This window comes from Aptenodytes forsteri, unplaced genomic scaffold (genome assembly GCF_000699145.1).
Source record: "Aptenodytes forsteri isolate BGI_AS27 unplaced genomic scaffold, ASM69914v1 Scaffold143, whole genome shotgun sequence".
NCBI lineage: Eukaryota > Metazoa > Chordata > Aves > Sphenisciformes > Spheniscidae > Aptenodytes > Aptenodytes forsteri.
The window spans coordinates 8311819-8333497 of NW_008794951.1; the positions used below are offsets into that span (position 1 = coordinate 8311819).

Sequence of the window (21679 nt, forward strand, 5' to 3'; positions counted from 1 at the left end):
AATAGGGGGAGCAGCGGCCCCGGGGAGGAAGGGGGGCTCGGGAGGGCGGCCGCGGGGTCGGAGCATCTCCACTCCCGCAGCAACTCCGGAGCGTGTTGCTCCGGAGCAGAGCGGCCGCCCGAGCCGTTCCGGGGTCCCCCCCGTGCTGGGGACCCCCGGGGCTCCAGCCCGCCTGCCTGGCACTGCCAGCTAGAGAGCGGGGAGAGGTGTAAGCGGCTGCGATGGAAAATGTCTGGATGTGGACAATACTCAGTCCTGTTCCTAGAGCCAAATGGTGAATGCAGGGGAAGGGGCTGAGCGGGGAGAACAGTGTAGTAAAGCAAAATCAAATTTCCCCCTGAATCCTGCAGCCAGGCCTAATGGGCACTGATGCTGTGTCGGGGTGGGGAGGGAAAGGAGTTTTGGGGGCTGCAGTCTCTGAGGCTGGTATGGGAGGAAAGGGAAAAGAGCTGCAGATCTTTCCTCCTCCCCCCAGAGTTACTAGAACTGAGATATGGATCATTAAAAAGGAGTAGCATAATGTAATTAAGCATTAGACAGTCCCCACTGCAACATTTATCCATTGTTCCTCGCTCTGCCTTCTGCCAGAACAATTCTCATCTGGAAAAGAGAAGTATAATTGAACAAATAGTTCATTTCCCTGGCCAATTGCATCCGTAGTCTCTCCCCTGAATCTGCTGCTGGGTGGCTGCAAACGCAGCAGCGTCCTCAGACAGAAAGGGAGAACTGGGACCCTCTGGTGAGACTCGTGGGCTAGCCGGCAAAAGCAGCTCCGAGTGGCTGCTCACCTGAGTTGTTCTGATGACAGCAGCAGAGCAGGTTTGCTCCCTCACCTCTTGGTCCTCTTAGCTTCCTTGTGGGAAGTGTGAAGAAGAAAAATAACAGGTGGTGAGGCAGGTCCAGCCTACAACTAGAAGATGCTACGTGTGTTTCAGGCAAGTCTCCTCCTTTCCGTAGTCTGTCTCTTAACTTTCTCTTTACCTGGGAGGATAAAGGATTTCAGGCTGTTTTGAGGTGGTGCTGTTTTGGTGGAATTTGCCAGCCTGCCCTTCAGCCTGTGCCTGTGGTGGCTGGGTGCCCTGCAGCACGTGCACACACATGCACAGAGGCAGGAGTGCGCGAGCCTGACACTCCTGCTCTTTTCCCGAAGACCTCTGAGCAGCTGAAGGGGTTGCAGCTGCACCTGGGCCCCATGGCACATGCTTGGCTGGAGGCTTCATCCTTTCCCTGGAATCTCCTCCTGATTTGCAGCGTACAGCAGAGCTCAGTGCATGGGTATGCACAGATGCACTCTCCACACTGCTGCGAGACATGCTCAGCACTGGGAGGCTGCTGCTTTTCCTCGCTTCTGGAGCTTCTTATCACAAGTCCGCATCATGCAGCTTTCCTCCTTCTGTTCTTTCTCCTTTCCTCTTTTTTCTTTGTCTGTAGACTGACACCTGTCCCACTTCAGTCTCAGCTTCTCCTCTGTCTTTTCCTGCTTAATTCATTCTTTCACCTCAGTTTCTTTTTCTCTAAGTCGACCTTGTCCTCTTCAGACTGCTTCTCTCAACACTGGAGAAGCAGCCCAGCCCCTCATCTCAGTAGGAGTATTCCTGCCAACTGTTTATGAAAAGTAGCACAATACCCAGGCTGAACACTGACATAATTACATACCCAGCCAGAGAGTATAGTAAATAATCCTGCCTTTCAAGTTTTTGCCCAGTGGTGAGTCTTCTGCCATTACCTTTGCCCATGGGCTAAATGTATTATACTTCCTTGCATTTACTTATATTCTGGAAACACGCAGTCAGTGCACAGATACATGGTATCAAAGTGGATGTATGTTGGTGTCTTGCACCATATACACTTACTGTGCCTGTACGCATTGTGTGTCTGAATATGCATATGGCTCTGCTCCTGGATTGAGGCTTTGACAATCATGCTTGGCAAGTGCGAGGGCTGTCAGGGAAGGAACAATTGCTGAGGTGCGGATATTGTTCCATCGGTGAAAGAAAGATGGCTGTGGGGTGAAGGTCAAGAGCGCCAGCAAAAAACGCAGGGCTTGGCTAGCTGTGTTTGCGTTGGTTAGGGTGCTAGCTAGTTTTACAAGGATTTGTGTGTACGTATGATTGCAGACTGTGGGTATTGTCAGCACGGTTGTATTTCTAGTTGTGCTTGTGAGCCGGAGTCAGTCTGCAGTTGCTTTGATTGTGAGTCAGTCTGTCTGCAGTTGCAGTAGCCTGTGAATCAGTGTCTGCCTGTAATTATGTGGGTGAATCAGTGTTGGCTTGTTACACTTTGAGTGCAAACGGTTTCCTGTAGCGGTTGTGGGTGTGAATCACTCTACAGTCCCTCTGGATGTGTTTTTGAGTAGAGAGATGCAATACTGGGATTAATTTTGTTTTGATGAGGAAAAACTGTCAAGCAGCTTCTCATTTTAAAGAATTAAAGCTGGGTTGGGAGTTGGGCACAGAGCTTGTTTCTCTGTTACCAGCTTTCTACAGAAAAGATCCACTTTAAGGCTTGCTCCCAAGATTTCCATGTTGATCTGAACCTTTAATTTGCCTTGTGCCTCTGGTTCCGAGTGTCCTCTTTTGCTGGCATCTTTTGCAGAGCTGCAGACAATGCATTTGGTAACCATCACGTGTGCCTCATACCTTATGTGTTTGGCAGATTCATGGGAAGGTTGTTTATGGCTTGTGTAGTGTGTGTGTGTTTGTGGGGATGAGCCAATGTGTGCCTCTTGGGTAGGTAAGCACAAACATTTTCATGCTTGTGAGTTGAAGACTGTGTGGTTCCTCTGCCATGTGCCTCTTGCTGTGAGACAGTGCTGTTTCTCTAAGTAGATGGTAAACAACAAGTTTGATTCAGGTAGGCGGAGGTACTGCTGCCTGTTTCTTGTTCTCTGATTCCTATAAAACGCTGTAGTAGCTTCCGGCCTTCAGCAGCACCTGTACGGCACAAAGCAGCACTAAACTGAGAGGCAAGTCGGAGAAATCCGGGCTATCTCAGATGATGGAAGCAGAGCACTCCCCTCGGTCCAAGTTAACCAAGCCTTCCCCCTGAGCTGGCTGGCGCAGGTAGAGCACAATGCTGGCAAGGCTGGACTGCTTCCAGTACGCACCGGCTTGTGCGTCTCTGCGTTGTGCAGTGTATGTGTGCATCCCAGTTAGCTCATTTCAGAACAAAGGGATGCAAACAACCAGTAGGACAAGGGTCTTGTGAAACACCACAGTGTCTTATTCCATCATTTCCAGGCTTCCAGATGAACCGTATCTGCTCATTGCTGCTCCTGCCTTCAAAGAAAAAGATAGTTTTATTCCAAGGGACCCTTCTTTTTAGCTGAAGTGATTAAGAACTGAAGCAAAACCTCCCCAACAGGGACACAGGGCAGCATGTGCACTGCTGCATTTATTGCTGCTGCACTGAGCGCTTGCTGGCTGCCCATCTCTGCAGAGGGTGCTTGGAGCTTTACCCGAAGAAACGCTAAAAGAGGCATAGCAGTGATCACCACAAGGCTGGTGTGCTCACAGAGGATCAGGGACAGTTGGGCAGAGCACAGCCCATGCAGTTTGGATGAGTTTGGAATCATTAAAAGGTGTTGAAGGACCCCTCCTGATGCCTGGGACCTGTTTTGCAGAGGCTCCAGTGCAATGAGGAAGGGCTTTAAGGAGCTGCTTCTGCTGTGCAAGTGCACCTGACTTTGTGGGTAAATATGCAGGTGTTGTGAGGTCACCTATAGTGCTGTGTTTGGCTGTGCTACTGTGCAGGTGGGTGGATGTGCTTGGCACCCACTGGGTCTAGATCACCCTCTTCTCCCTGCATGGAAGTGCTTGTATCTGGGCTTTTGGACTGAGGCTGCCTCTACTTCCCAGTCTGTTTTCCAGCTGGCTTCCCAGCATCAGCTCCTCATTGCACACCGCTCCCTGAGATACCTGACTTGGCAAAGATGTGGAGCAGCTACAGGTCCTGGGGGTTGTGGGCTGAATGAGAGGTGTAAGTGCTCAGCACTCCTTCAGCTGATGCCACTGGTGTAGGTGCACGGCATGTGGGCCTGCCGACCTAAGTACACTGCAGGTAAACAGCATCTCTGGGTGCAGTGATGGGGCAAATATGTCCTTTGGTCTGCTTCATGAATGCCATCTGCACTATGAGACTATTGCTAAGTGAATCAGATTGTTCCCTTGGCTGTGCATGTTCCAAGGAGGCAGTAATTTGGGAGAGATACTTATGTGACACTCACAAATGTACCCAGGTAGGTTTATGGGCCTCTTCTGTCTTCATTCCCTTTCTGATGCTTGCAGTCTCCCCCTCTCTGGGCTGTTCTCCCAGAGTTTTTTGCAAGCTTTACCTTTCAGTCTCCACCTCCGGAGCTCTATCTGTCTTTCCCTTGTCAGCAGTAAGCCTGTGCTAATCACTCTTTCCTAGGAAGGCATTTCAGAATATTTAATGGTTTCTAGAATAAGGATTTCTGAAAAGATCAGGCTCAGTATGCCAAGTCAAGAGATACCCTAGTAACTATGTTAACGTTGGGTACCTTGCTGATCTGCAATGTACCAGCACTTTTTTTGTTCTCAAACTCACCTCAGTAGGAGCAGGGGCTTGAGCATGTTGCTGTCTCGGGGAGAAGGAAGCTTTTCCAAATCCTCGTTCCAAAACTGCACATCCAACAGGAAGGCTGTATTTCTCAGGAGTGTTGTTATGCTATGATGCTCTGGAGATTGGACAGACTGTGTGTGCTGGAGAGGAGTGGGTATGTTTATGATGCCTTTAGGTATGTGGTTATAAAGAGACCTGCCAAAATCCAGAGTGCACAGAATTGTAAACTTCAAGTATTGCTGGATTCCAGCTGCAAAGTGTTAGCAGGGCTCCTTAGAAAAATCTGCATTTCATTCAGCTGTGGAGGTTACCAGCAACTGCAGAATTAGTGATGAATGCATTTGCTAACTGTGCCATTAAGAAATGAGCAATGGACAGATGGAGGAAGGAAGTGCAGAGCTGCTTTGAACACATACCATCCCTATAGGCTCCATCTTGCATAGGCATAGTCGAGAACCAGAAGCTATAGGGTGATGTTCTTTAATTTATGTGAAAGAGGGGTCAGTCTAGGGAGTTGTACCACTCTTTTCTGAGCTTAGAAATCTTTGCATTTTGCTTTTTTCTTCATGGACACTATGCAGTTTCCTTTCAGCAAGACCTAGTAAGAGATTTTGGGGTGTTTTCTTTTTTGAGACTATTACCATCCAATTAACATTCCTAAACCCTCACTGGGTAACATGCAGTTAAGTGCATGTTGCCTGCATCCTCCCTTCCCTTCCCAGAGGATCAGGGATCCCTACAGGTATTCAGATCAAGATGCTGACTGTTTCAGAGCCTTCCTGAGTGGGAAGTGACAGCTGAATAGCATTTTGTTTAAGCACCTTCTGCAAGGACAGCACCAGTTCGGGCTGGAGGAGCCCCAGTGTTACTCTTCCTGAGCCACACTTGTGGGTGTTTCCATTCCTTTCCTTTGCTCAACATGGTGCACACCAAGGGACCCCTTCCTGCCTGCTCTGCTGCGAGTAGTAACTGCTATGGGGCAGGCAGTCCTCTCCAAGAGCAGCTCTTTTGTGCTAAAATCTGAGGAGCTCAGTTACTGGGCTGTTGAAACCAGGACTGGTTTTACAAACCTGCCAGGCCAGAAACCTTGTTATTAGAGAGGCTGTGTGGCCAGTAGCTACCGGGCTTATAAAGCACTTGTAGCGGCTGAGATTTTCTGTGTCCCTGTGGTTGGTGCAAGAGGCCTGGACTAGCAAGAGCCCCAGGAAAGGGGAGAGGTGATGCTGTTGTGCCATGGGGACCACACTAGGCTCTGACTATGGGGAGCTTTGGAAGATCCCTTAAACTGTATGAAGGGTGAAACCTCCTCCTCTGCAAAAGCCTCTTTGTGTCCTCCAGAGACACGTTTCCTGCCTGGCAATAGGGTGATGAGCACCAGCACTGGAAGGTGGTTGTTCCTTCTGCTTCTCCCCCAGCACTGCCTGGCTAGCTGTGGCTCAATGTAACAAGGCTACCAGGGTTCATCACCAACAGTTAAAGCCCCTGTGTTAATTGGGAACGTCAACTACAATCCTCAGGACCGGGTCTGCTTCTCAATCCATCTCTAAGTGTAAAGGAGCCAAAGAACAAGGAAAATGCCATGCAGCCTCTCCTATCCAGCTCCCCAGGAAAAATACGATACAAGAACCAAAGGAGAATGGTAGAAAACAGTGCCAAGCTATTTTCCATGCTGTGTTGTCCTTCCTGAGTCCATAAGTGCAGCCATAGCAAACCAGCCATCCATGTACTCTCACACGCCTTTTGGGGGCATTCTCTGTGCTGGCAAACCGAGCCATGGCTGGCAAAGTAATCACTTGGGCAAGTAGTGAAAACAGATTTTTCTCCCAGTGCAGGTATGTAGAACTCATTCTGATGCTTAAAATGACTTAAGCATGTATTTAACTTTATTCAAGCAGCCCTGTTATCCTTAGCTAGCACGTTCCTCAACAGAACTATCCAAAGTAGAAAATTGGCCCTTCATCTCCACATAATATTGAAGGAAAACCGTATGAACAAGGTTTGGTGGAAATGTGGTTGTTTAGAGCTTCTTGGCATGGACAGGCATGCCTTATACACACATACATGGAAGGTGTAAGTGCTTCTGGCTTTTGTCACTGTCCCTGACCCTATCTCTTTCTGGATTATCTTGCTGCCTCATTTTCTGGTCCTCTTTCCTTTAGCTGCTCTGTCCCACTTTTGGTGTGTAATCTCCCCAGCCCATGGTCTCACCAAATCTCATAAAGATGGTCCAAAATGTTCTAGAGGAGCCAGAACAGTTCCTGCAGAGTTAGGAGGCACCTGCTGCAAAACTAGAGAGTCCTCATTTGTGTGGATATCCCTGGTCAAAAACTGCTGGCAGGGCAAATTCTGCCAAAACAAACTATTTATTGAAATCAGCAGTTGAATGGGAAAGTGTTGATTTCAATGAAATTTTTCAATGATGCTGTGGGGAGGGGAGAGGGAAGCCAGCAAGGTTCTTTTTTTGCTTTTGGCTAGTGTTAGAAATTGCCTTAGGAAAAAAAAAATCAATTAAATCTTATTGTATAATATGCATGTTTAAGTGAAATGAAAGGGAAAAGTTGAAAGGAAATCTGTTGATGAGCTGCTAATTGAAGGAGTTTTGAATTTGTCTTGTAAGAAACATCAATGTTTTAGTTGTCCTTGTGATTTGGAACGAGTCTCCCCTAACTGTTGGAATTTCCCACAGAACAGATGTTCAGCCTCTTAATTTGTGCTTCATCAGCAAATACTTAAATTTCCAAGACTGTGTGTCCCTTCTCAGTTGGAGGGTGGCAGGAGCCAGAAGAGCCATCCCGAATCAGGGCTTGTCTCACCAGAGATGTAAATGTGCCCATGCCAGAAGGCTCCTGCAGCCTCCAGTAAGCGTGTGCTCCTTTGGTGTGAAGGCTATGCTTCTGTAGGTAGCATCCTGATTAAATAAGGCCTGAGCACACCAGCAAATGCTCATATGCACAAAATTAATCCATGCACTGATATTTGCAAGGATTTTGAGTGATGGGGAAGAAGATAAAGGTAACACATGTCTGAAGTATGCTCTATGCAAGGCAATGCTAGGGCTCAACGCTATTTTTTTTTTCCTGTGCCTGCTATTAGCGAATATCTTGCCAGAACAAAAGGTGAGGTGGGTGGGTAAAGACTTGTAGTGTCTGGCTCTTACCTTCTGCCTGTGTGGCAGCTCATGTCCTCCTAGAGCTGTACTGAGCTAAAAAGCAAGGATCAGGCACAGCATCCAGGAAGATTGTAGGGCCAAAATGTTGTGGGGTGACCAGGGGCAGCTAAATGCAGAATTGTGGCATAATACATGACCCAGCCTGGCCTTGTGCCCCTCTCCTCTTCCAGTCGTCTGTGGCAGGGGTAGCCAGATACACATCACTGCACATACATGATATACATGAAATACATGATATCCAGGTGTTTCCACCCTGCTTGGCTGAGCTCCCTGCTCTCCCTGCATGGGATTTCTGCAGGGGGTTCCCATCTCCCATGTCTGTGTACAGAAACCCCTGCTCCTTGGTAGCACTTGCATAACTTGCCTGTCCCCTTCATCCTGGGGCACCCTCTGCTATCTGAGAAATGCTGTTCAGGTGCTGGGGTTTGGCTTTCAGCCCAGCATCTCCTTCATTGCTGGAAAGAGCTGCCTGAGACTCTGCAATGTTGGTGCCTATTGAGTGGGGAAATCCAGAGGTAGGATTTGGCTGGCAGCAGCACCTTGCCCTGGTTTCTGTAGGCTGTGATTGAAGGGAGCCTTCATTTATGGCTTTGGGGGCTCACGCTGGCTGGTTGTCCCTGGCTGCTGCAGTGCTGAGCCTGTGCTGGGCTGAATCCTGTGTGTGCCAGACATGAGGTGTTGTGTTGGGGAGACATCACAACAAGCTGTATTTATACAGGCTGTTGCTTGGCAGTGCTGTTCCAAGGTGCATCAACATAATGAGATACATAAAAGGGGAAGGCAGTTAAATGTGCAGTAACATCACAATAAAAGTAAAACTGAGCATTAATGAAAAATCTGAGCACGCTAAGTGCAGTACAGTCAAACACTTCCACTACCTTGGGCCTCAATGTCCAAACTTAATAATTTCTGGCAGTGTCATTACCAGAATTAAATGAGGGCCTAACTCTCCAGAAAAAAATGTTTGGAAAAAATGGGTCTTGAGACTTTGCAGGTGGTTCTGCTGTGTAGGTGTCCCCAAGGCAGCACAGGTAGTGGGGGGAGCTGGGAACTGCTGCAAGGGGAGGGCAGTGACTGAAAGTACAGGGTGAGGAGGAGGAGGAAGCAATGGGTGGAAGAAGAACCAGTACGGTAGTTTTGGAAGTGGAGCTATGCACTTGCTGCCAGGTGCTGAAGCACCTGGGGAGCTGCTGGATGTGCTGTGAAGATGAGGTAAGGGTTTGCACGTGTACGTACACACTTGGCTCTGACCCTATGCTGTGACTTCCCTAGGGCCAGCAGTGCTGCAGGGGATGCTGCTGCCTTTGGTCCCCGGGGGGTGGGGGTGGGGGGTGTCTCTGGGACTTCAAATACAGGACCCCAGAAATACTGACTGCTGGCTAACATGGATGAACTGCTGAGAAAAACTGAACTAAGCGGATTGCTTTCCTCTTAGTAAATAAAATCTCTTTTCTTTTCTTTCCTTCCCCTCTGTGCCCACCCTGGCAGGTTTTGGAGGCTTGCTTGCCAGTCACTGCGTGCTGACGCCATGGCACTGAGGCTCCCGGGAACGGAGTCGCTCTCTCTCGTTAGCCTTGGAGTCCTAGTCCTGGTTTTGGCTCTCCCTGCTGATGCTGGGTAAGGTGGTGAGCACTGAGGCTGTTGGCCAAGGCTGCAGTCTTCTTGTTGTGCTTAAATATCCCAGGGCCAGTACCTGTGTGAAGTAGTCCCGGGCAAAGTGCTAAAAAGTCTCTGCTGTGTTTCACCCTCCCCTTATCCCTGTCCCCATGCCTTTCACCCGGGGACTGTTCAGTCCCTCGTGGCTGAGCTGACTGATTACATTAGCATTATTTGAGGTGCTCTCACTAAGGACAGTTGTCAGCATTTTTTTGCAACAAAACCAATTTTCAGATTTGGCCTCTGCACAATTTAGTCTGGGCAAGGACTTGGCTTGGATGAGTTTTAACCTGGAAAAGAGAATCCCCCCATTTAATTTTTTTAATAGTCTTTTAAAGAAAAGAAAATGAAACTGTTTCAGCTGTTTGGCTGTTTATGGTATAACAAGCCATGAGCAGCACACCTGATCTGCTGTAGCACAGGGGGGCTCTGGCCAGCCCTGGCTGGGCATGCTGCTCACCCTCTGCCTGGGTTGGTGTCCCTGGGCATGTAGGCTCCAGCTGTCCCAGCACAGAGCGCGCTGCTACCAGCCTTGCCTTACCAGCCTCTGGGAGCCATCAGGAGAAGACGAAAGCTTGTTAGTCCGTGACAGGCCCTGCAGCCCTCCTCTGCATCCCACTGGAGCCTCTACTGAGGCTTGGTGAGCTCTTCGAGGAAGGGAGGCAGAGTCACCCCCAGCACAGCCTGCCAGCCACTGGGAGGGAGGAACTCTGCGCAGAGAGAGAGAAATGCAAATAATACGTGACTTCTATAAAAAATTTAGACAAGCCTTTAGAGTGCCAGGTATGGACACTTAAATGCTGTCTGCTGAATTACAAGTCCAGCAGCGATCAAGGATTTTCATGCATGAAAAAATGTCAGTGCTGCCACTCCTACTTCACTCATGCACCCCTCTGCATGCAGCCGTTTGCCCAGCTGCATGCTCCTACCCTGTCCTGCCCACACCACTTCACCTGCTTGGATCTAACTTTGCGTAAGTAAATGCGTCTCGAGCATGCCTTGACATGTAGATGCTGACCCTCGTATCGATGTACAGCTGCCTGCCCCTGCCTGCATAGGCCCAGACAGCCCCAGGCACTGGCCTCTCGCCTTTGCTTCCAGCCTGCTGGGGCTGGGTCCCCATCCCCATGCCAGCTGCAGGGGGGGGAGGGTGTCAGCAGCCCCTGTGCCTGCAGCCCTGCCTCTGCCTTCCCTACTGCTGCTCTTTTGTTTCTCATCACATAATCACTGATGATGCTGCCGCTGCTCCCTTGCTGCCTGCCATGTGGGTATCGCTCTGGTCCACAGGAAGATTTGTTTCCTAAATTGCGTATGAGGTGACCCTTGTTCTGAGGTTAGCGTGCCGATGTGGTAGCCAGCTCTCCAGAGAGCATGTGCACAGGGACGGGTGGCGAGGTAATGACTTTTCCTCAAGCCTATCCTGATTACATTTGCTGTAAACCTCTGTCTTCCTTGCCTAAAGGCTTTTAATTATTTTAGAACCATGATCCCCATACTTCTTTGCAGTTCCTTAGTTCTTCGCTGGGGCTTTGAGAGAGATAAATGAGACCTGTTTTCACGCCTTGCTAAAGGGCAGCTTTAGCTTTATGTTAAGGTTAGGTGAGTGAGCCCAGATCTCGGCTGGACTGGAGAATTGGCCCAAATCAGGTGCCAGGCAGAGGTGCTGCTGGCTCTCCCCTGCCTGCACCTTTCCCTTGCCCTGCCTGCACTGCTCTTTCCCCGGCGCCTACTGAGTGAATCCCACGCTGCTCCTATTGAAGTCAAAACCTCAAATGTCAAGCTAAGTAAAATGGCTTTGAAATTTGTAAATTCATTTTTCCCATTACTGCTGAGCATCCACCAGGAGTTCCTTCACAAAAATCTGTCCTCTTGCTCTTTATATTATGGGTAACTTTTAAAGATAGCTTATAAAACATTAATGAATGAGCTTTCATGAGCATGCTAGCTATTCATAAGTTATAGATGGTTATATACCCATCAGCAGACACTGGTACAGATTGCTTTTAACCGTGACATCTATTGAAAGCTGGTACAATTGAAACCTCACTAATTACAGTAGGCATTTGTTAAATTCCTCAAAATTCTACTTACCTGCAGGGAGTTCAGCTATTTCAAATATTTCAAGTCCAGATGAAAAGCCAAAACCAGTGTTTTGATTCAAATGGGAAGTCTTAAAGGCTGTGATGCAGTTTGTAGTATCAGCGGTGTTTTGATGTTTTAGATCTGACAGGTTGCATTAGGGCTGGGACGGGTGTTTTCCCAACCACGCCTCACCCCCCATACCCTATGGGAACTGCAGTTTAAGCACTTTATTACCCTTGTTGGGCTCTTGTAGGCTGAGCTTCCTGGCTTGACCACTTTTCCCATGATAGCAGGTATTGCTTTGCTAAAAAACAGAGGCTAAGCGGCCTTGTGAGAAGTGGGATCCAATCCCTGGAGAAGTGAACCTCAACCACTTGAAATGCAATTTCCCAGAGTGTTTGGTCATTGATGCCAATGCAAATTAATGTCAAAATTGCCCAAAATGGAATATTTCAATTAGCTGCAGCATGCTGAATAGTATTGATTCAGCCTGACTCTAAAAATACCCATATCCTGTTCTCAATTTTTCCTCTTTTGCTAGAAAATACTTTTTGCTCTTCTTTTATCTTACAGAAGCTGGGTTTTCTGTTGGGAGAACATTTTGAGAGAAAACTCTAAGCCAGCTCTGCTACTTGTCATCCTACTTGACCCTTCACAGAGTATTTACAAATGGACCAGTAGTGACAGGGGTAACTAGTCTAACCAGATGGGATGCAGCAGGATTAAGCTTTGAACTCCTTAAATGATACTCCTCTTTCTGTTTTGGTTTTTTTTTTCCCCCCAGTTACTTCCTGATGCATGCTTAAACCAGTGGCTGCACACATCAACTGGAGCAAGACAAAATGAGGCTGGGGAAGAGAAGAAAAGGGGCAGATGTGTTAAAAGCAACAATTTAGGGGCTTCTCTTCCCCCAGCTGTGGGGAGTGTCTCTCTAGTTTGCTGCATTCACGGTCGTCATCTGCTTCAGTGCTCCCCAGTCACTTATCTCTCCGGCTAGTGACACGGGCCTGATTTGCCAGTCAGGGCTGCCCCTCTCCTGAGGGGCTCCTTGTGCCACTGCTGAGGATCCCTCTGCTCCAGCAGCCTTTTCTCCCCCTGCCTGGTTGGGCTTTCTCAGCCATCCCACTGCCTGTCTGTACCTCTTAATCTTTTTTTGGCCTCATTGGTGTCTCTTTTATTTCCTCTTCCATTTTTCTTGCAATCTCTGCATCTCTATAGATTTTTCTTTTAGTTGTCTGTTACTTAATCTTCTGCCTTTCTATTTGTTTTGGTCCTAACAGCTATTTCTGCTGGGGGTAGCTGTGCTTGGAGCCACTGGTACTCTGTGTTGTCCGAAATCTCTTTTAGAGAGTTTCAGAAGGATTTGCAGGCTCCTTTTCCGTTGATTGAAAGGGAGACACAAAATGCAAATGTATTATTTGAGCCCCTTGGGCTTGCAAAACTGTATTGAAGATTTTGTTTGGTGAGATGAGCTTTGTTTGAGAAATTTACTACTTATTTTATTCCACCTGGGGCAGAAAATGCCCTGAGGAAATAATCTTATTTGGGGGCTTCCAGGCTTCTTGCGTTGAGCAGAGATAGGAACATGAAAACTCATTTGGTTTTATAAACAGGGAAAGTTCAACAAACCACAGAAATGGTTCACAAAGAGGTTTTAATGATGGACTTGGGCTTCAAGCCTGCTTTACTGAATTCCTACTTTTCTGCCTCCATTCCCTCTTCCCAGGGGCAGAGAACTTGGAAATGGCTCGATATGGTAAATAACTGGCGTCACTTCTTCCATGCTGCCTATAAGGAGATACTGGCACTTGAGTAACTGAGCCATAACCCACAGCCTCTGTTCATAAAATGTCCTTTCTTAGGGGCAGGCGAGGGATGCTGGGGCAGGGGAAGGCTCCCTGAAAAAACAGGGCTCCTAAACAGCTACCCATGGTGCAGCTGGCCCTGAGCATGGAAAGGTGGGGAGAAGGCAATGGGGATGCCTCAGCTTCCACAGCAAGGGTTGTGGTGGCAGAGGCCACTCCACCCTGTTGGGGAGTCTTGCAAGCACATCGCCTTATCAACAGGCATGCCCCATCCTGCAGTTCAGGGCCCACTGCAGCACAGGTGGGGAGGATTAACCAACATCCCTTCATTTCCAGCAGGTGTTTAGAGCATGTAAAGAGTAGGTTTCTCTTCTGATGATGTTTTTTCCTCTTTTTTTCCCCCACATGCCAGGCTTTCTCAGAAGCATGTTTCAGATGTCGTCGATGACAGCAAAGATAACATCACCATTTTCACCCGCATCCTGGACAGGCTGTTGGATGGATACGACAACCGCCTGAGACCCGGCCTTGGAGGTCAGTTGGGTGGAGAGATGTTTTCCCCATCTGTGTAGCTTTAGAAATGAGAGGCTGCACAGATTACTTCTTAATAAATCTGGTGCTGTCAGGAGGAGAGGCTGGTTCAGTGCCAGAGTCAGTCTGTTGCTGGTTTCCCGATTTTGAGTCTCTGCTATCTTGTTGTTTGATACTTTGTGAGATGAGAGGTGCAAGTCTGAGTGCTGTGGTCTTCTATGACATTACATTGATAAGCCTGTAGGTGGAGCAAATATGATTAAACTTATTTCTGCTACTTTTATAGGCATTACTGTTTCAGAAATGATGATACTACCAGTTTGCAGGACCTTCAACTCGTGTTGGTGTTGCTTTTTAGTCAGTGAGCTTTGCTACTGCCATGGTTTAACCCCAGCCGACACCTAAGCCCCACACAGCCGCTTGCTCGCTCCCCCCCAGCTGGCATGGGGGAGGGAATCGGAAGAGTAAAAGTGAGAAAACTCGTGGATTGAGATAAAGGCTGTTTAATAGGTAAAGCAAAAGCCACGCATGCAAGCAAAGCAAAACAAGGAATTCATTCACTGCTTCCCATCGGCAGGCAGGTGTTCAGCCATCTCCAGGAAAGCAGGGCTCCATCATGTGTAACGGTGACTTGGGAAGACAAACACCATCACCACAAATGTCCCCCCCTTCCTTCTTCCCCCAGCTTTATGTGCTGAGCATGATGTCATACAGTGTGGAATATCCCTGTGGTCAGTTGGGGTCAGCTGTTCCAGCTGTGTCCCCTCCCAATTTCTTATGCACCCCCAGCCTACTCGCTGGTGGGACGATGTGAGGAGCAGAAAAGGCCTCACTTTAATTACTGCCCAGCAGTAATTAAAACACCCCTCTATTATCAACACTGTTTCCAGCACAAATGCAAAACACAGCCCCATAGTAGCTACTATGAAGAACATTAACTCTATCCCAACCAAGACCAGCATAGCTACAGAGCCTCTATCTTGATACCTTCTCAGTTATTTCCTATGTAGCTGTCATCTGGTAAGCTTTTCTCTATGTGCTGGTCTGGGCACCGGGCAGTCAGTTGGGCTCTGCTGCCTCCTGAGCTGCTTTTAACACCACTGCCATTATAGCTACTGCTGCTGAGTTTCTCTCCAAGCACATACAGATGTTTAAGGTGCTTTAGAAAGCAAAACCATGGTAGTCACCTTCCCTCCCAATGCTTATGGCATATATTTAGCATAATGTAAGGAGGTGGAAGCAATGGGGAGTTGTGTGGGGAAGACAGACGTGAGCTTTCTTGGTGAGAAGAGGGAGACACGGACCTGTGTGGTTTCTTGCCACGGGGCATTGCTGTGGCAGAGAAGATGACCCCTCTCAGATGCCAGCAACTGGGTGCCACGGGGGCCGCTGAGGTGATATCTCTGCGCTGAGCTCCTGCTTGGCTGCAAAGGTGTGCTGCTGGACCACGATTCCCACCCAAAGCTGGAGTCATTGTGTGCTCCCCCATTCCCTGAAGGTCCTGCTGACAAGGGAGGTTGGGAATGAGCTTTCCTGAGCTCTTGCATGCTCATGGGGGCTCCAGTGATATAGTACTAGCCTGGAATTGCACCTTCCATTCCTCAGAGCAGCCTCGTTGTCTCTTCCCAGCCCCATGTCCACCTCTGTGCCATGGCCCTCTGCCCTGGACCTGTCCAGGAGTACTTTGTTCCTAAGGAGAGACCATGCAAAATCTGGGGAAGAAGGGTTTCTCCAGTGAGCATCCTCACCTCTGATGGGCTGCCATGCTGCCAGGACCCGGACAGGAAAGGGTTACTGTGTCTGCATAAGCCATCCATCAGTTTTATTGCTTTTGTTGCTTGTTTCTTTCCCCCAGAATTAACTGCGGTCCCACTAATAGCTTTGCTTCCTCAAGTCTCCCCAATGGCTGTATTGATTTAACTGAAACAAGTTCTGCAAGGGGACTGAGGGTGCATTTATGTTCACCGTAGGCTCAGTTGCAGACAACCCCATGCAAAGTATTAACAAGAGGACTCCCAGGAGCCCCTTGCTGGAGAAGTTAAAACCTTTCTTGGAACATCTCTGCTCTGTTGCTTTAGATCCTTTAATAACGTGCTTAACATAATAAATTGCCTTTGAACCAGACATTGCATGTTTAAAGACTGCTTTCGCCTCTGATTTCCCCTCATGGAGCACTCTTGCAGACCCAGATGGGAGGTTTTGACAAGGGCTACAGGTTTTGGGGGCTCTTGGCTGGCAATGAGTTGTCCTCAGTGTGTGTGTGTATGGGGCAGCCTGGTGAGTCAGGGTCTCCCCACTTTTAGCTGGACCTGTTTTCCCCAAGTCTGGGCTTTTATTCCTTGGAGGTCTGTCAGGGCTGCTATCAGGGAGAGCATTAGAGGGAAAGACCTTTCCCACTGCCACTGGTGGCCAGAGAAGCAGAAATGGTCCTGCTGCAGACTCCAGACTTAGGGGTTAATCAGATAGCCCGGGGTGATAGTCAGCAAGAGATGGGCTCCTGCTGTCCAAGGTTATGTGAGATCTGTGAAAGGGATTGCTTTGCTTCAAATTAGCAGCTGGGCTGCTGGGTGATTCAGTGACTTATAAGGTACATTGGTTTTCCTGTGAGACAGCACTGGGCAGTCCCTGTAGACCCAGCACTGGATCTCCCTGTTTCCCTTGGGAATATCTTCCACTTGCTTTTCTGGAGATGTCAGGCGAGAGCATCCATTAGCACCATGCAGTCCTGCTTTGGTGTCTGTGGAAAGGGCAGATGCGGTGGTATTGTGCCCACGCACTGGCTAATGGAAAGATGGAGTGGCCTAAATTATGGGTAACCAGGAAGCAGGACACGCAGGCTCCCTTCTTGGCCTCGGTTTCCCTGCTCTGTATGAGACAGATCCCTCTGAAAACACTGGGTTGGGATACGAAGGGCTGAGCAGGGTGCAGGACTGCAGCACCTCTCGGGGCTGTGTGGTACTGCGTGTGCCTGGGCACCTGTCCCCCTGCATTCAGCAGAGCTGTTTCCTTGTGTGCTGGGAACTGAGCAATGTTTGTTTAGGCTTTGGGAAAAGAGACTGTAAGCAACAGAGTGTTGATGTGGCGACTTCTCCCCTCAAGATAGCCTCTTTGTATTTATTTTCTTATCCCCTCTGTTTTCACCATCTGCTGCCACCCACTCTAATAGCTCCCATGCCAGAGCGCCTCTTCCTACCAGGATGCTGCAGACACAAACTGAAGCAAACCAGTGCTGAGGCTGCTCGGGAGTGCACGGCGCTGCAGAGCCAGGCTCCAGGCGAGGGTGGTCCTGTGCCTTGCTGCTGCTTCTGCCCCCAGGAGGTGGCTCAGGACATCCTTTCCAGTGAGGAGTCCTTGCACTCTTGACAGCACATAGAGGTTTGTGAGCATACTCCAGGCTAGCTTAGAAGAGGAAAGGTGCAGGGGGAAGGTGGCTGTCAGACCCCTCCTTCTACAGGAATGCCCTGTAGCACTGGGGACATGACCATTGGTGTCACAGAGAATTCTTCCATGACTGGTAGGAGATTTCTCCCTGTCTCTGCCAGGTGAGCTGGGGCTTGCTTGCTCTTAGGGACAGAGCTGTCTTTTGTTTGGCCCCATGACCACTGAAATACAGTCTGGGCTTGGGGAAGGGGTAGCTGCATAAATAGATTGTTATAGGACTCAGAGTGGGGGATGAGAGGAAGGAACTGTCAGCAGATAACCTGTGTTTCCCCTGGGAAAACACAGGGCAGATTGCTTATTAAGTCAGAGGAACAGAAATGGACCCCAAGGAGATGGAGACATCTGTTGTCATGGCCAACTTTGCAGGATAAGAAAATCTTCCACCAAGAGAGTTTCTGTGGACAGCACTGGCCTCCACTCCTGGTCTGGAGCTGTGCAATCACGCAGATCCTCTGCCCAGCCCCGTGGGGGCTGCGGTGAGGGGCATCTGTTTATAGCTCTCCAATTCTCTTTGCTGGGGTGCCCTGCAGAGCTGGCATGCAGAGAGGCCTCAGTTTTGAACCTGGAGCTTGCCTTACTTGCAAGAGTAGGAGAGAGGAGATGTGGCCAGGAGAAAGAGGTAGAACTGGCTGACAAAGGGAGAGTCATTGTATACACAAAAAGAAAAGATGCTCAAGGAGTGGAATGTGAGCAATGGGACCATGAATGATCCTCCAAGAATGACTGATGCACAAAAATACCCTGTATATCTTTGTATATCCCTGTATATCACTGTGAAAAGTGACTGAAGTTCTGCAATCCTTACATGGCCAGTGTGATGTCCAGTACAGTTACCATGAGAGGGGATGCGGTGGTTGGGTTGTTTGAGGTTCAGTGATGATGGTTCCTGTGCAGCTGTACCTCCTGCAGCCTTATTTCCTAATTGATGAAGTTTGGGTCCATTGTGCTGCAACTGAAACACAACCATCTTATGAATGCCTGGGGAGAGGCAGGAGGGGAGGTTTCCAGATTTGCCCCAGCCTTTTCCTTCCTTACAGCCTTGGGAATCCTTTTAACATGCTTTGGCAATACAAAGCTATCGGGAAGCACTTTACTGATCAGGGAGGAGGCAGGTGGGGCCTTTCCATAGCTGTTTGCAAAACAGGGTAGGGATTTATTCCAGCTTAGCCAGAGACTGTTTGCTTCACGGCGGCTGGGGGTGTGTCTGAGGTGCTATTTGGTGTGAGGATGGGGAACCCAGAGGGCATCTGGAGCAGTGGTGGACAAAGTCTCTGTATCGGGGGGGTTGGGGGAAGCCTGCACTCCATAAAACTGTTGGCCTTTTCCAGGGGATAGCAAAGAGGAAAAGATTTTGCCCCAAGGAAGAGAAGGAGAGTAGGCTGTTCAGTTTTCTAAAAGATGGGCTGTAAACTTTCTAGATAAGCTAGTTTCTCCAATTGCAATTCAAAAGTAATTTGTAGCATGTTAAGCAGCTAGGCTAGGATCGATTGGTGTTATTGCTCCTGGATACAGCACCGCTTACAAGGTAACTCACAGTATTTCCTTGAAGCTTCTACCACTTGTCTCTGGAGTCCCTAAATGGCTGACTGGGCCTTGCTGAGGGAGCGGTGGCTGGCGAGCATCCTGCTGGTCTGTGTCTGCATGATGTGCTTCTGGACAGTTGAGGGTTAGGAGCCTACTGAAGTTTTCAGAGCATGGGGTTTACTGGGACCAGCAAACAGAGGTAACTGGACTAAAGCAATGCAATTCCCTAGGCAGAACAAAGCACTTGGCCCCTTTGGTTTCTTCCTTGGGGACAGGGCATGGCGTCCATTCCTTGTCCTCGAGGTTGGCAGCAAGTGGATCCCATCCAGGCAGAGGGGAAGACCCAGTTTGTACCTTCACAACTGGGTATGTTCGGAGAGTGAAAGCAACCCAAGCTTGTGGCTGCCTCCTCTTCCTGATCTCCACTGGGTTGCTCTTTGTGGCTTGGTGTCAGCATCTCCCTGCCCACATTGGGCTCAGGCAGGTTTTGGTGCGGTCAGGCTCTGCTGCTCGCAATAGGACTCAAATCAGGGGTGCCCGACATGGGCCTATGGTGTCTTTTTATCTGGCCTTACTATGTCAGGTCTGCCCTGCTAATGGTTTTGATCTGTAGCCACCTGTTAATATTTATCCTGCTGATGTATTCCCTTTATTCTTTTGTAAGTGAAGCGCACATCAGTTGGAGTTTTTCCTTGTCTTTTCTTTCTGTGGTGCAGTGTTTCTTCCTGCTTTTTTAATGACAGTGTAGTTTGGCAGGATGGCTTCTGAGCAAGTGAGAAACATCCATATCTGTCTTGCCACCTGTACTTCACTGATTCAAGTGCTGATGGCCAAGAGGTTTTGGACTTAGGTTCAGAGCGGCTCCCTTTATGTTGAGACATTCCCGTGAGATGCTTGGTGTGTTACACCTCAGTGCATCTGTCATTTTGTCCTGACCTCCTGCAGGTGAGGGCTTGTCTGTTATTATGTGAGCATTAAGGCAGAGGGGCTGAAATAGTCAGAATAATTAAATTATAGAACTGCCTTCTCTCAAAAGTACAGTGCTCTTCAAGCTGAAACAGTGAGGGCTTATCTGCCTGGCAAGATCCAAGAAGAAATCTGTTTGCAGTGAGAGTAACCTATAACAGTAGTAGAAATTGTTAAATTGTCCAGATTGAAGTTCAGAGAACTTTTATTTCCTAAAATCTGGATGAAATGTTGAAATTGTCCTTTTCTTCTGCAGATAGGTTGCAAGGCCCTGGGGAAGGGACTCTGGGTGCATGTAAAGTCGCAGCGTGCAGCAGCCCAGCTTTCGGGTGCTCAGTGGTGGGCAGAGGGGTGGAGGCAGCTCCTGTTCTTGCTCCCTTGGCAGAAGCATCGGGCACTGCCTGTCACTGTGGGGACACCTGAGCGGTGGTGGCAGAGTCCCACTGCAGTGCCACTCCCCATTGCAGCAGAGCTGGTCCCCAGGTGTCCAGGGAGCTCTTCTGAGCTCTTCTGCCTTTTTTTCACCTGTGCATGATGAAGCTGCATGTAGTATGTCATAAACATTACCTAGATCTACTGTTTGTGCGAGAGAAACATTAGATGACAAACCCAGTGGTTCTTTGTGGTTTGTTATGATTTCCAGGGTTTCAGGACTGTTTAATCTGTTTTTCTGTCTTAATGTTCCACCTCTCCCAACTTCTCATTTCTTCTCTCTGATCTCACTTCATGCCTTGTATTGATTACTCCGGGGAAGAATTTGATCCTTTCCTAGAAAAAATTCATGTCTTATCTCAGACTTTTGTCTTTGTCTGAGATTCCTTGATGAGTTTTAATTTGAAGCTGAGGTATTGCCTGAACAGCATTTTCTTCTATTTACCTTTCTGGGCAACGGGGACCCTTCTCTGTCTTGTCAAACTTCTGAAGTTAAGATCTATGAACAAATTAAAAAGTTGTCTTCCCCTGGGGTGCAGCTGTCCAAAGGCAGCTTTGCCATGGATTTGCACAGCCCCGATGCTCTCCTCTCTCACGCAGAAATCCCAGTTGTGCTGCTGTTTAAACCCACAGCATACAGGGAGAGGGAGCTCTGTGTGAAAAGGCATGCACGCATCAGAAGGCAAGTGAGGAATACGGGCTTGACAGCTATGCCTAAGGGTGAAAGTCTTCTCTTAAGTTATGAATTTGCTTAGGGCAACAAGCATGTATCAAAGCTTCAGGGATATCACAAACACTCCGGAGGGGTCAGAAACCCATTCTGAAAAGAGATTAATAGCTTTTGGTGTGAAATGGCACCTGTGCTTCAGGTCAGCACTGGGTGCTTTGGGGGCATCTCACAGCTGCCTGTACCCCTGCAGTGCCATGGGAGGGAGTGGACCACCACGGCAGGTCCCTGCCCAGCCATCCTCTCCATGGGGCAGTCATGTGGCCAAAGTCGATCACCAGTGATGAGGCTGTCCTTGGGCTGCCCGCTCCTGGGCTTTCCAGAGGGGCCACAACCAAGCCCCCAGGCTGCCGGGGTTGTGGAGGGGAAGGTGTTTCTCATGCTACTTTGGGTGCCTTTTTTTAGATGGTGCCTTCATGTGCTGTGTGTGGTTCCAATGAGGAGTCTGCCCCAAGCTGCTAACCCCTCCATATATCCACACATGTGGGCAAGAAGTAAGATTTTTCCCAAAGGGTGAGAAATTTTTCTGGGAAAGTGAATCCATTCGGAGGAATTTTTATGCTAGTAATTTGTACTGGAATAGCATCTCAGAGCTTCAGTGCTAGATCAGACACCTGCAGTGAACCAGTGCGAATGTTGGGCAGCTGATCCCTGCCCGAGGGGAAGCTGGTGGGTGCGTGTTGGAGACAGGATGATGCTATTTCTTTATAATGATTTTGGAAGGGGGGAGCTGATGTTTAAGCATGTTGAACATGTGTTAGATGG

At 48.8% G+C, this 21679-nt stretch overlaps 1 protein-coding gene across 1 annotated transcript in view; it reads left to right on the forward strand.

Moving 5' to 3' along the window:
* Positions 1-21679, forward strand: part of LOC103895675 (gamma-aminobutyric acid receptor subunit alpha-3) — a 71757-nt gene that overhangs the window by 285 nt on the left and 49793 nt on the right. Inside the window, exons 2-3 of the mRNA XM_009275354.2 lie at positions 9239-9367; positions 13706-13827. Coding sequence (XP_009273629.2) covers positions 9239-9367; positions 13706-13827 — 251 coding nt within the window. The remainder of the gene's footprint in view (positions 1-9238; positions 9368-13705; positions 13828-21679) is intronic.